Here is a 14,250-nt window from a genome sequence, read left to right as displayed (position 1 = left end):
TCCATAAGCTTGACTATACTTGCACGCATCCATCCTTGTCCAGCTTTGCAAGTAGTTGGAAAGAAGCATATGCATTATGCATAATGCATAATGCATGCAAAATAGAAGGAAATTTCAACACTTTGAAACTCTTTGGAGATAGATTGTCTTTATATCATAATTGGGTTGATTTTGTGAAAGAATGTTCTATCCAAATTAACCATGAAGAAACGTATTAATAATTCAATTAACCCCTAAATTAAATTATTTGAGAATCATATTGTCTATGTTTTTAGTTTTATTAATATCTCGAGAATTATTGCAGGCGGTGGAAGGAAGTTTGATTTTGCCTCAAAAGCAATGCCTTTTGCAAGGGATAGTGTGGTGGAATGCTTCTCTTTCTGATTCTGGGACTTTGCTATAAGCCCAAATACTCTCCTTCCATAGAAAACACATGACAGGAACAATAGCAATAGCCTGATGTTTATCTCACCTTGGAAGAGCTGAACCTGTTTACTGATGCCATTGAAAGGTGTTTGCTTATATGAACGGTTTTCAATCCAAACAATGTTGCTTCATTATTGATCTTTCTGTCTTAATATCACCCAGTTAATAATGGTTATTTAGCTTCAGATGAGAAGTTGCAGCTGCAGATTCTTTACCTGAACATATACAAACACGTTACCACTGCTCTTCGATGTCAACAAGGAACTGCAGGACAAGCTGACCAGTGATGGAAAATCCTATCAAACATGCAATGCAAAAGAGGCTGTAAGATTGTATCTATTAATCCGGTTAATGGGTGTCTATGCATAAACACTGATTAAGGGTACTTAAAATATTATATATTTTTTTTTTTTTTGCATTTAATGCGTTATTAAATTTACTAAATTCAAGAAGGAATAGTTCAATTAATTAATATTTAAGGGATCTTTTTCCTTTTCTACTTCTTATTTGAGGTGATTTTCCTGGAGTTATGGAATCCGTTACATAAATAACTTTCCTAAGTAGATTCATGCTATGTAATATAATATTAATTATAAAATCCACCAAATCCTTTTTGACAAATATTTTCTTTATAAAACTTTATGCCTCTTCCTAACTTTATCTCATTGGAGTTGAATTTCTTTGCATCCTGCTTTCCTAGAAACCAAGAATGGGTAATCTTTTCCCTGCCATGGTGCCCATAGCTCTAATCCCTTTTCTTGTTTTCCATCAATCTTTCCTAGTAGCTGGTGAGGAAACAGGGAAGGCTCTAATCGCAAAGACTTGCAACCAAACTGAGTATCCTGAAGAATGCATCTCAGCTTTGGAGTCAGATGCTAGTAGCCTCAGTGCCAACTTAACAGGACTAGGCAGGATTGCAGTAGAGCAATCTGCCTCTAAGCTTAATCAAACCTTATCCTACGTTGATTCCTTGGTCAATAATGCAACCGATTATGCAACTTGGGCCTCCCTTGTGATCTGTCAATATTCTTACAATGCCAGTGCCAACCAAATTCAACAAGGTCTCCAGGCTTTTGATCGGCTCAAGTATGATAAAACCTACCAAAGTGTTGCTGCTGTCAACCAAGCTGCCATTGAGTGCAATAACCAAGGATTGGGAATTTTAACCCAAGTTAACACTGCTTTGTTTAGGCTTACCAAGGATGCAATGATGATTGTTGATCTCCTGTATTAAGCTAACTAAAGTTATATATTTTCTTTTTAATAATGTATTTAATAAATTAAGTTTCGAAGAAATTCGTATAAAAAAGTAATAGATTTTATGAGATTCGTTGAGTATCGTTTTCAATATCAACAAAATTGAATAATCAAATTAGCACTCTTTTTCTTTGTATAATCTTATTTTCGAACCCAAATCACAAGCCAAAACTATCCTCATTCCTTCAACTCATTTACACTCTATGATATTCTATTCTTCCTCCTTCAAAGGGGCATTTCTGTAATTCTACCCCATACTTGTTACTATTTTGAGAATAAAAATGCATTTTTCCTTTTGACTGAAGAAAATGACTTTGATGAATAACAATTAGATTTAAACACGTTAATGTTTTTAACTTTGATGGAAGTATTATCTACTTTTGAAAAATAACTTTTTTCTTTTTCAATTTAAAAAAAACGATATTAATATTGAATGAAATAGTTAATTTTGATTTAAGAAATTTGTGTTTATTTAACGATTAAATTTAAGTATTTGACTTATTGGTTAATATATAATCTCTCTACTCGAATCTCACTTCCTCTAACTATAAAAAAATTAAAATTATATATGCATGTATCTATGTGTATTAATTATTTATTGATTGGACTGATTGCTAAATGCACATTAATTTAATCCCAAAAAGAGAACAAATTTTTTAAAAAAAGTCATGTATAAATTAATGTTGATAATAAAAACTGTCCCAGATGGTTTCCTTGAAAAAACTCTTTTTCTTTTTTTTTGGTAAAATAAAGGTTCGAATTATACTTTTTGAATAAAAAATCATATACACCGACTATTGAATAAAATAATTAAATATCAAAGAAAGCCGTGGATCATTCTATCATGAACTAATTATAAATTTACCTAAACTATAATAAAATCATATTAAAAAACTATGTTATTATAAATTTGGCCGATGTTATTTAAAAGTATGAATTTCAATCTTTCATAATAATTTTTTGGATACATAAAATCTAGTCAGTTATTAGTTCTTAGTTCTACAAACTCCCCTTTCATCTTGTAAATAGTAGTTAATTATAAAACAATACTGATATTTGGTTTTCATTAATTTGGAATCAAAATTAAGAATGAAAATAGATAAAATCAATAATGATCTTTTTCAAAACATTTAACCACATATCTATAATGAAAATAAACTTAAATTTTCAAAAACTTGTCCATCTCATTGCTTTTTTATCATAACACCATAAAAATATAAATATTCATCAATTATATAAGACTTCCAAAATCTATATTTATATATGGTTCTTCATTAAATAATGATTATTGAAATATTTTTTATTATAACTATTAATAAAATTTAAAACCTATACTTATAAATGTGTATTTATCAAATGACAATATTGAAATATTTTTTATTGTAATTATTAGTTAAATTTATTCAATTTATAAATAAAAATTTTGATTGCATTGAATAATTTCATTAAAAAATATTTTTTAATTTTAATAGCGTTGAATAATTTGAATATTAATATTTTAAATTAAAAAGTTTTTAAGTTAGATATTAATTTTTTCATTTATTAAAGTTAAATATTAATATTGATCAAATTTAGTTGAACAAAAATAATTCGTGTAAAATATTTTATAGAAAAATCTAAAATTTTTTGTTGTTTGAATAAATTGAAGAAAATATTTTTTGTTGTTTGAATTATCTTGTAAAAAAAGTTTTCCATCATCACCTATCTTCAATAATTTTCTTTTATAACACCAAAAAATATTAACATTCATCAATTATACAATATATTCAAAATATTTTTTAATATTAAACTATTATAAATAAATAAAATTCATTTAGTTTTCATAATATTGTTATACTGATTAATTTGTTAAATCAATAAATCATAAATTAAAATTAAAAGATCATTTGATAATCGAAAATTAACTTGTTTGAAGAAAAGTTTTTCTATGAATAACATTTTACAGAAAATATAATATGTTTTCTTATTTAAATAAATTGAGAAAAATAGTTTTTTATATTTTTGATCACTTATAAGAAATATTTTCTATCATAATCCATTTAAAAACAAAGTTCACCTTAACACATAAAAATATAAACATTCATCTATTCCCAACCATTAAAACTTATGAAAATACTAGAAAGTCAATCCAAAAAAATCCATTACCCGAAAAGCCAAAAATCATTTTCAAAAAATATAAAAAAAATCACAACTGTTGAAACCTGAAAATACACTTCAAAACCAACAGGAACATACACAAGAATGAAGAAAAGAAGGAAAAGCAGTTCAAAATGGTGTGAACAAGTAAAATGGACATCAATTATTGGATTAATCAATTAAAAATAATTAAAAATAAATGTAAAGATTGAAGATCGATAATTTAAAAAAGAGAGAGATTTGAAGCTGAAGTTGAAGCTAAAGAGAAGATTTGTAGAAAAGAGAACCACAAAAGTGATTTGAAATTGAAGCAAAAAAGGGGAGGAGCAAGGGAGATAAGTGAGTTTCATGGTGGTTGGTAATAGAGATAGGGCAAGGAAATTGGCTTTTGGAAACCATTTTCATGGTTACCAAACAAAGCTTAAGATTCGAATTAAAACCGATAAGATATTCTTTTGAATCATTTTAATTTGTTTGTAATATTAGTAGTAATGGGATTATGAAAAGTCATTTAAAGAAATTTCTGACTAATCCAAATTCCAAAACCATTTCTCCCAACAGCAAAGTGACACCCTTTTTCTTTTTGATATCTTTCTCTTCTAGACCTATAATATGTGGCTCAAATTTTCTTGATAACTTCGTTAATTGAGTCTTCATTTGGACTAAATTGGTATCCTTGACGCCTTTCCTATACTAATTCTAGATGGCTTTATGCATGAAGTTGACCCATAATTTGTTGAGCTACAAAAATCCTAAACAAACCTTGTCAAAATCTTGACTGCCTATAATCATAGGTACCTCTCATCTGCGTAACATTTATCAAAAAATGCACCAAATCCTTTTGGACAAATATTGTCTTTGCAAAACCTTTTGCCTCTTCCTTTATGCAAAGGTGGTGGCAGGCATAGTAACTTCATCTGATTGAGGTTAAATCTCATATCATTATCCTTTCCTAGCAACCAAAAATGGGTAGTCAAATTGGTAATCTTTTCCCTGCTATGGTGCTCATGGCTGTAATCCCTTTTCTTGTTTTCCATCAATCTTCCCTAGTAGCTGGTGAGGAAACAGGTAAGGCTCTAATCGCAAAGACTTGCAACCAAACCGAGTATCCTGAAGAATGCATCTCAGCTTTGGAGTCGGATAGTGGTAGCCTCAGTGCCAACTTAGCAGGACTAGGCAGGATTGCAGTAGAGCAATCTGCTTCTAAACTGAATCACACCTTATCCTATGTTGATTCTTTGGTCAAGAATGAAACTGATTATCTAGCCTGGGGGTTCCTTGTCTTCTGTTGAGATTCATACAATGCCAGTGTCAACCAAATCCAAGGAGGTCTCCAAGCTTTTGATCAGCTCAAGTATGATAAAACCTACCAAAGTGTTGATGCTGTCAACAAAGCTGTCATTGATTGCAATAAGCAAGGATTGGGAGTTTTAACCCAAGTTAACACAGCTTTGTTTAGGCTTACCAAGGATGCAATGATGATTGTGGATCTCCTATATTAAGCTAACTAAAGTTATATAACGAAACTTATGTTCAAGTTGTATTAATCTAATAAAGTTATATAATGAAAGTTATAATAAAGTTATATTAATCTAATTGAAGTTGTACATTTTTTTTTTGTGATAATGTGTTTAATAAATTAAATTTTGATAAAATTTGTATAAAAAAAGTAACAAAAATGATGAGATACGATAAGTAACAATATCAATATCGACAAAATTAAATAATCAAATTAACACACTTTTCCTTCTTATAATCTTATTTTTGAACCCAAATTGCATCCCAAAACTATCCTCATTCTTCAACTCATTTACACACCATGACATTATACTCTCCTCCTTCAAAGGGGCATTTCTGTCATTCTAGCACATATTTTCCAAAATTAGTGAATTTACATATATACATATGATTATAGCACCCTTTGTAAGCCCAAATTAGTAACTTCACAAAATCTTACCACTTTATAACCCAATCGAAAGTTTCGCCCTTTTCTCTTCAAAGGGTTTTAGCTTGAAGCCCGAAAGTCTTAAACCCTGATTTTCATTAAAATCTAATGGCTTTGAGAGCGGCGGCGACGACGGGGATGGCGGCTCGGATGGCTCCGCTGGGTATGAGGCGGTTGTTCTCGACAACTTCACCAAATTCCTTTATGCCGCCGCCAATTACGGCTATGGGGAACGGTGAGGGAACCCCTGGTCGAGAGCAAGCTCCTCCGAGTACTAACCTCTTTGTCTCCGGTAAGTATCTTTTTCTTTTCCACCTATACCTATATCTTTTATGTTTGCTCATGTTCTTTTCTGTTTTTTTTTTTAATTTTTTGGTAATTTTTGTTTTATGTGTTGGTTCACTTGTTTATTTCCTGGGTAATGGTGGGGAAACGAAAGGAAAAGTTATGTTCTTTTTTAGTGGGTTTGATTTAATTGGTCCTGTTCTTTTCTGGGTTATAGGTATATTTTATATGTTGATTTATGGGTTGTTTTGCTTATTCGATTGCTGGGTAAATGTGGGAAAACGTGTGAAAATGGAAGAAAAGTTGTGTTTTGCTTTTTATCGAGGGTTTCGTTTAATTGGTCCTGTTCTTTTCTAGGTGGTTAATAGTTTTTGCTTATATGCTGATTTATTGGGTTATTAACTTATTATGCTTATTTGGTTGCTGGAAATGTGGGAAATTGGAAGAAATTTTTTTTCTTCCAATGGTTTGATTAACTGGTCAAGAAATGAAACGCATGGTAGAATTGGTATTTTCTATCTATTTAATTCATTTAAAGAAGTGAGAGAAAGAAAAAGATATGATATTTGTGCTTTCTAATTTGTTATATGTTGCCTTTCTCTTGATGCAAAACAAAAAATGATGAAATTTATTTTAAAAAGTATGAATTTCCCTATGCTGAGTGAAGTGCATTGTTATTCAAGTAAGGGGAGTGTGAGTAGCAAATGAGAAAGCGCACGTATCACCTTGGTTGGAAGAAGGAAAGACAAGTGAAGGAATAGAGGATTGGAAACTTTTTTGGTAACTAGTAAGGTATAAAATGAATTATTTGATCTCATTTGGTTGTCACAGGACACAGAGCTTAATATGCAGTGTGCTTAAGAGTCAAAATAATTAGAGAGTCTGATAACCAGGGCGTTCATTTGCTCAAAGCTCATGTGATTGATTGTAAAGTTGACATGGTTTCAGCTATCTTTTTTGGGATAAATGTTCTGATGGCTAATTCTAATGGTTGATTACTAGACAAAGTTTAAGTGAAACTGAGAGCTGTATTCTTGTAAGCAATCGAAGCGTGTAAAAGTGTTAACTATTTTCCAATTGAAGTAACTTATTATTTAGTCTAAAGTTTGTATGTCATGATCCTCTCACATTCATGTGAGACCCATATTCATGGATCTGACCTCAATTTGTGAGGGCTGTGATAACCTTTATCTGAATACCTATTGGTTCATCCACTAAACATGTAACATTTAGAATTCCCTGTATCCTTTGTTGGTTTTATCATCCTATTATTTGAGTGACCAAGCATTATAAGTTCCTTCTATGTTTTGATATTATAGTTATGTAAGATGGTTTGTTTAAAGATATCTTTTTCGCCTGAGTTGACTGAAGTTGCATGGGTAGAAAAGGACAAAATAGGTGATAGTCATGTGGAAGTCATTACTCAAGTGGCCAAGATGTTAGGTTTTCAGATGATTCATATGGTAATAAAGTGGTAGGAGCATAGATGGCAGGCAGGTTGTAAATTTCCCTCTGTTCAAACTCTAATTTGTGGGCGGTTTTCTTCTTTTCCTTATTTTATGAGAACTTATGCTCTTATTGCATGTTCATGTCATTCTCTTACTATGTCTTGTTCTCATTCTACATGTATGTATGTATTACTTGTAAGATCTCCACAAAGAACATCCTCATTAGTTCAATTATATATGTTGACAGGGGTCACTTGTTTACCTTTCCTGGTTCATATTATGATGTAATTTACCATTTGAATCTGTTTTCAGGGCTTAACAAACGCACTTCCGTAGAGAAACTTCGGGAAGCCTTTTCTCAGTTTGGACAAGTAGTTGATGGTTTGTTTCCCTTACCTACAAGATTGTTGAAAATTGAAAATTGTCTTTTGAGAGTAATAAACATTTGTCTTTTTTGTGTGTTTACAGCTAGAGTGGTGACTGATCGAGTATCAGGATATTCTAAGGGATTTGGTTTTGTAAGATATGCTACCCTAGAGGACGCTGAGAAAGGTAGAGAGGGAATGGATGGCAAGGTTAGTTCCTTCTAGTTTCTTAATATTCATTTCCTTGAGGAAATTTTATGTGTTCATTCATCGGTTTGTTTCCAGGGTTTGGAATGCTCTTTGTTTTGATTTCATGTGTTAAGGTTATAGTTACAATTAAGAAAGGGTAATGGTTGCTCCTGAAGAGATCTAAGAAAGTGATAAAACAATGGACAAAGATCCATGTCTTTCTTCCAAACTTCAGCAGGTGTTAATTTGTTCCAAAAAATGAATTATAGAAAATCTCTTTTGGATCCAATAAACCATCCACAAAAGAACACCTTTTCAACTTTGCATGGCTGATTCCATGCACCCAACTGTGCTGTAATGGCTTGGGTCACATATCTAATTCTCTTTTTATCAGACTTTCATTTCTCCTGGCAAGCATATGCTTTTGTATTATCTATATATTTTTCCTAAAGCAAAGCCTCTTTCAATTAGCAGTTCTTGCCTTAATAGATCATTGATCTCTTGCCGGAGCAACCATCACTGATGTTTGGTTCTTTTAATTAGAGGGAAGGGAGGAAATCAGTTTGAGATAGTCCAAAGGTAGTTAGGAGATGAACACTCACAGTTGGTGCTTTGCCAGCTACACCCTTCAAATCTTTTTGAAATTAATATGTCTAGGACTTTTGTAAAACTGTATTGAACCATGCTTTGCTGTTATATTATTTAGTTTTAAAGCAAGAGGTTAGATTGCAGGAAGTAATTTATCGACATTATCTCCCTCCCTCCCTTCCCTGATTGTGGTAACTAATTTCAATTGTATTTTTGCAGTTCCTCGATGGTTGGGTTATCTTTGCAGAGTATGCAAGACCTAGGCCAGAACGCACACCACAGAACAACATGACAAATTCAAATGGCTATAATTCGTATGGCCGTCAATGACAAGAATAGTTCCGGAACATGCTTCGTCAATTTTTTATCTTGATTGGAGACAGGAGACAGATTTATGACGGGGGTGGCCTATGGTGTCTTGACAGAAAAAGAAACTTAAGTATAAACTTCTATTCTTAGACTTTTGAATTTAAATGCAATTGGCATGTGATGAACTGAGGTCAATTCCTCTTAAGAGTATTAAGGAAAAACAAGACCGAAAGTGTAATCCTTTGAATTATTTTTCATGGACCTTCATGTCTACTATGAACTCATTGCATTTTATTTGGCACTTATCATCACAGAGATGAAAGCAAGCTGAGTCAAGTGCTTAGCCTTATCATGAATTGAAGAGTTGAGTGCATTGAAGCAGGTTGAAGGCCGTTGATGTTTAAGGAAGAAACGTGGGAAACGATTTCAGAAATGTCCATTAATTCCATCATTGTCAATGACAGCAACGTTGCTCAAACCAACCCAAATAGACCTTGCCGATAATATACTACAGAAATCACATATCGTCTTTAAAACTAGACAATAACACTGCAACTAATTAATAGTATTGCTACCATCAAAACTTAACTAATTGAACAGTCTTAACGTTCAACTGGATACCCAAAATCTAATTAGATAAATGAATGATTGTGACTTAGGGGGCTTGCCTTCTAACCAGGCTACTAGATGGACACAATTATCACTGGCTAAAACATTAATTGGATAATTTGGAATCTGATCCCATCTAGGTAACAACGTATACATATGTTTTCAAAGAGCAAGTCTGTATTCAAACGTAAAAAATGATGCTAAAAACTTGTTATTCTGCTGTTAATCACAGGCAACATTTCATAATTCCTACCCCAATTTCTGCCGGTTCTTTTAAGGGTCTTTTTCTGCTTTCAAAACACACCACCCTGACTCGACACTTTCGCTTCTTGTAGTGTTGTACACGACATTATTCTAGATGAAGCTGAATACAGCGACTGCATACACATTCCTGTGCAGATAGCTTATTTGCAAACATTTATTGCAGAGCTAAAAACTGTGTGGCCTGCCTGAAAGCTAGCCAATATTTCCCAGGGCACATTGTTTTCTCAGCTACCCAGTGAATATACGGCACTTGCCTTCTTTCCCATGCAAGTGAACAGAGTTCTAGATTTCTCATTCGAAAGTAACTAAACACTTGATATTTTCCTTTTTCTTTTTGTCATCTGCATCAGCCAAGGCCGATCGTTTTTATGGTTTTGAATGGAAGGATTTTTGGGGTTGTGGAGGGTATTGCATGGAGACAAAATTTAACACGACTTCGTTTTTTTCATCTGGCTTTGATTAATACTTGTCATTGTTCATCAAGACTCCTCTGGGTGTTGTCAAATCCAAAGGGTTGTTGTGGCTCCTGATCAGTTGTTTTCTTTTGTGTGTTAAATCAGCAGGAAAGAAAGAATTCTCCAGAGAGAAAAAAACACAGATATGATGAATTTAATTCTGTCAGAAAATGTGGTGCACATGAATTTGTTCTACTCCATGAAAGGAATAGATCATAAACATTGTTACATCTGTTTTGTTGTCAACAAAATAAAATCAATAAACACCTTATTTTTCTACGTGATAATTCAAAGTTATTTTACTTTCGTAATTTATCAAAATTACGACAATTAATCATAATTTCCACATAAATTATGAGCAATGAAAATTTTTGATTACGAGCATTTGTACGCTATTTAAATTATAAAATTTGATCTCCATCGTTATAATACCTTGACTTAAGTCATTGTTTAATTACTATAAGGTAGATTGGAAAATGTCAATTTTAATTATGGAAAACCAATTGCTTGAGGTGACTTGGTACTATAAAAGATTGTTAAATTTAATCTGTGATAAGACGTGACAACCACATATGTTGATGCAGCACATAAAATGTCCCAATTTAGTGAATTTGGCAATGTATCTGTCAAAGTGTTATTTTGTTGGTTTGTGTATATGAAGTGATGTGTCTCATAAAATTACAAAAAGGAGATGCAAATAAAATTCAAACAAGCAAAAATTTCTCAATTTTCTTTTATGAAAATTGACTTTCCTTTTTTTTTTCTCTTCTTTTTACTTTCATAATTATATGTAGCATGTAATTGTTAACATTTTTAATATCGATAGGACTAACTTTTACGAAGGGACATAAATTTTTTAAAATATTTTTACCTATTTTTGAGAATTTATTTTTTTTCAATAGAAGAAAGCGACATTGATGTAAATTAAAATAACTAATTCTTATCTAAATCACTCGAGCATTTACTTTATTAGTTGGTGCATGATTTTTTTATTTAAGGAGTAAAGTTCGAATCTCCTTCCTTCAATTTTAAAAAAAAATTATATGAGAAATTTAATTTTTTAAATGAAATTATATATATGTGTGATTGGACTGACTACTAAACCCCTAACCCACACATTTAACCCAAAGAAAGAACAAAATCATAAAAATTAAGAAGTCACATATAAAATAATGTTGACAATAAAAAGTGTCCCACATGATTTCCTTGAAAGAAATGGAGGGGCTATGAAAGTCTTTTGACATTAGATTTGTTGTAGAATTTATTTATTTATTCCTTTCTATTTATTTATTTTTTGTGATAAGTGTTGTGCCAATTTAGATTCATATTAATTTCACAGTGAAATTATAGTGGTTCCTAAGAAAAACAGTAATAATCACATTAATTGCAAAATATCTATGGGATTTGTGATGGAAAAAGAGAAATACAGTTGCATTTTTCAGTAAAATAAAATCTCAATGGTCTTATGAGTTAAATTACTGGTGAATTAAGTAATTAATTAGTTCAATATTAAGATATTTAAATAATAAAACATGACCTAACAAAATAATGTTGTAAAACATGAAGTTTTGGACCATATTTCAGCCTTGAAGTTGAGAGTGTAGGATCAGTAGTGGAGTTCACATCTGTGACTATCATTAAAGAGTTAATTTTTTTTAATAAATATTACTCATTTTATAAGCCATGGCATTAGTTTATAAGATGGACTGATTTTGTGTATAAACATATAAGCAATTTAATATAGAGAAGATTCCAAACAGTTTGATCCCACTACAATTATTTAATTTATTGACTTTGAAAGCCTTAATAGTAAAACAATTTGTGTGGTTTCATTAGCAAAAACTTTTAACAAATTTTGTCTATTATTTGAGCCAAGAATTATATGTATCAACCTTTGAACCAAATGGTTAAATACGGAAGGAAGTCGTTAATCATTTGAGTATGAACTAATCATATATATGCCTATACTATACTAAGATTGTATGAAAATTAAAAAAAAAAACTATATAAACTACTATAGTTTGAGTTTTTACTAAAATGTCTAAATTCGATTGATAGTACTTTAAAGTTACCATTTAAATCTTTAATAATAATTTTTTAGATACATAAAATATAGTCAATTCATAAACCCTAATTAATTCTACGAATCTTTCTTTTATCTCGTAAGTTTCGTCATTTATTTTCAAGATTCAAATTAAAACCGTTAAGATATTCTTTCGAAAAATTTTAATTCGTCTATAATACTAAAAGCAGTTTGGATCAAATTTTCTTCCTAACCGTACATCAATTTAATCCTCATTGTACTAATTTGGCAAAACCTTATCAACATCTTGATTACCTATAATTATAGGTATCTCTCATCTGTCTCATATTAAACTATTTATAATAATTAGTAAAACAAATTAAAAATACTAAGAAAATAAATTAATGAATAAAGAGTAGTAGTTTTGTCATAAATGTATATGGAGTGCAAACTCAGCATCCAGGCCGTCACGCCATAAACAAAGGCAGCCCCACTGTTTTGTCATTTCCCAAAACCAAAGGCAATCTTCTGCTATACCCTTTTTTCTAGTCATCAGCACTATATAAGAGCCCTACGCACTTAGCTTTTTCATGTATGAGAAAGGAAGCTAATAGAGAAACAATGAAACACCCATGGCTCCTTCTCTGATTCCTCTCAACTCTGCTATTTTCCCGTTTGTTACTTGTAGGGATACATATATAGATATAGGTGTATATTTGGGTGGCTGTTTTTGTTATATAACGTCATGAGATCCATTTTGGAGTTTGTTTCGTGTTGCGTTACGACCCCTGAAGTGTCTAGGAACGAGAAGGAAGAGGTGTTGATGGCGGCGGTGAGTCCTTCGATGAGGGAGGAGACGAGGTCTTTGATGCCTCCAAAAGTGGCGGCACTAACGAAGAAGAAGCGGGTGAGGGTAGGAACACCAGGGGTTATGGCTGCAGAGTGGAAGCCCTCGCTGAATGTTATCTCGGAGGATAACGTTGTGGCAGAGAAGAGAGAGAAAACGCCGCCACAGCAAGAGAAGACGACGGCGGATAGTGTGGTGAAGAGGAAGAGCAGTTCAGGGTCTCGCTCCAAGGTTCATGTTCGAAGCAATAGCGACGACATAGGGTAACTGAATTGCCCTTTTTACTTTTTATTTTTTTGGTAAAGAATTATAGCATATAAAGAAAATCAATGAGTATAGAAGGAAATTCGATTTGGTGTGGTTATTAGTTGCTATGTCAACGTCGGGGAAGATATTTTGGGCGACGAATTAATATTTATTTATATAGGTTAGTTCATATATTAAATTATATTAACATGTTAAATTATAAAATAAATCTCTTTGGTCGAAAAATACCAATAAACCGACTCCACTGGGGATCGAACCCAGAATCTCTGGTTCCGTAGACCAGCGCCTTATCCATTGGGCCATGGAGTCAGTTACTTGCGTGAGAACTTACTGCTCTCCTTCTTAGTATATTATGTTTTTTGTTTACAAAATGTTTGATGAAACTGTTGAATGAATTATAATTCATATATGGTTTTGAGTATTACAAAATCTGAAGTTAAACTGAACACTTGTTCTGGTGCAATATTGCAGGCGAAACCCGATGCTGGCGGTCATTCCAACGTTCTCCCCTACTCCTGTTTCAATGCCGGTGGTCATTCCAACGTTCTCCCCTACTCCTTTTATGTTTTAATCATCTTTTTTATTTAATGAATTAATCATGTATTTAGTTTTATACATAGTGTACAAATTATTTGTAAGAATAATATAAATATTGTAATCAAATGGAGCAATTTTCTCAGTGGAAAATTGAAATATGTTACCCTTAATTATCCATATCCAATGTTTACTAGAAAACGGAAGAAAATCATGCTTGTATTTGGTTTTGGCAGAGGGAGGGAAATGACAATGGCAACATTTGTTGAACTAAACTCAAACTGCAAACAGTTCTGCACTAAG

At 31.9% G+C, this 14,250-nt stretch overlaps 3 protein-coding genes, 1 non-coding gene and 1 pseudogene across 4 annotated transcripts; 4 read left to right on the top strand and 1 right to left on the bottom strand.

Moving 5' to 3' along the window:
- Positions 1–817: 817 nt before the first annotated feature.
- Positions 818–1,828, top strand: LOC110419841 (pectinesterase inhibitor-like). Its single transcript, XM_021432964.2, has one exon. It carries the CDS (start codon positions 1,136–1,138, stop codon positions 1,658–1,660), a length of 525 nt encoding a protein of 174 aa, XP_021288639.1. The 5' UTR covers positions 818–1,135; the 3' UTR covers positions 1,661–1,828.
- A 2,956-nt stretch (positions 1,829–4,784) lies between these two features.
- Positions 4,785–5,321, top strand: LOC110420009 (cell wall / vacuolar inhibitor of fructosidase 2-like; annotated as a pseudogene).
- Positions 5,322–5,794: 473 nt separating this feature from the next.
- On the top strand, positions 5,795–9,256 carry LOC110419409 (RNA-binding (RRM/RBD/RNP motifs) family protein). The gene is made up of 4 exons (XM_021432438.2): positions 5,795–6,056; positions 7,810–7,878; positions 7,966–8,072; positions 8,859–9,256. Exons 1-4 carry the CDS (start codon positions 5,873–5,875, stop codon positions 8,967–8,969), a joined length of 471 nt encoding a protein of 156 aa, XP_021288113.1. The 5' UTR covers positions 5,795–5,872; the 3' UTR covers positions 8,970–9,256.
- A 3,582-nt stretch (positions 9,257–12,838) lies between these two features.
- Positions 12,839–14,114, top strand: LOC110419945 (uncharacterized). The gene is made up of 2 exons (XM_021433082.2): positions 12,839–13,409; positions 13,885–14,114. The coding sequence occupies exons 1-2, from the start codon at positions 13,045–13,047 to the stop codon at positions 13,982–13,984; spliced, it is 465 nt and encodes a 154-aa protein (XP_021288757.1). The 5' UTR covers positions 12,839–13,044; the 3' UTR covers positions 13,985–14,114.
- Positions 13,650–13,722, bottom strand: TRNAR-ACG (transfer RNA arginine (anticodon ACG)). Its single transcript has one exon. It is a non-coding gene; the product is annotated as a tRNA-Arg (tRNA).
- Positions 14,115–14,250: the final 136 nt, after the last annotated feature.

This window comes from Theobroma umbraticum, unplaced genomic scaffold, assembly GCF_002168275.2.
Source record: "Theobroma umbraticum cultivar Fairchild unplaced genomic scaffold, ASM216827v3 scaffold_67.0, whole genome shotgun sequence".
Lineage (NCBI taxonomy): Eukaryota > Viridiplantae > Streptophyta > Magnoliopsida > Malvales > Malvaceae > Theobroma > Theobroma umbraticum.
Note: the sequence above shows the minus strand (reverse complement) of the source record. Positions and strands in the feature narration are given on the sequence as shown.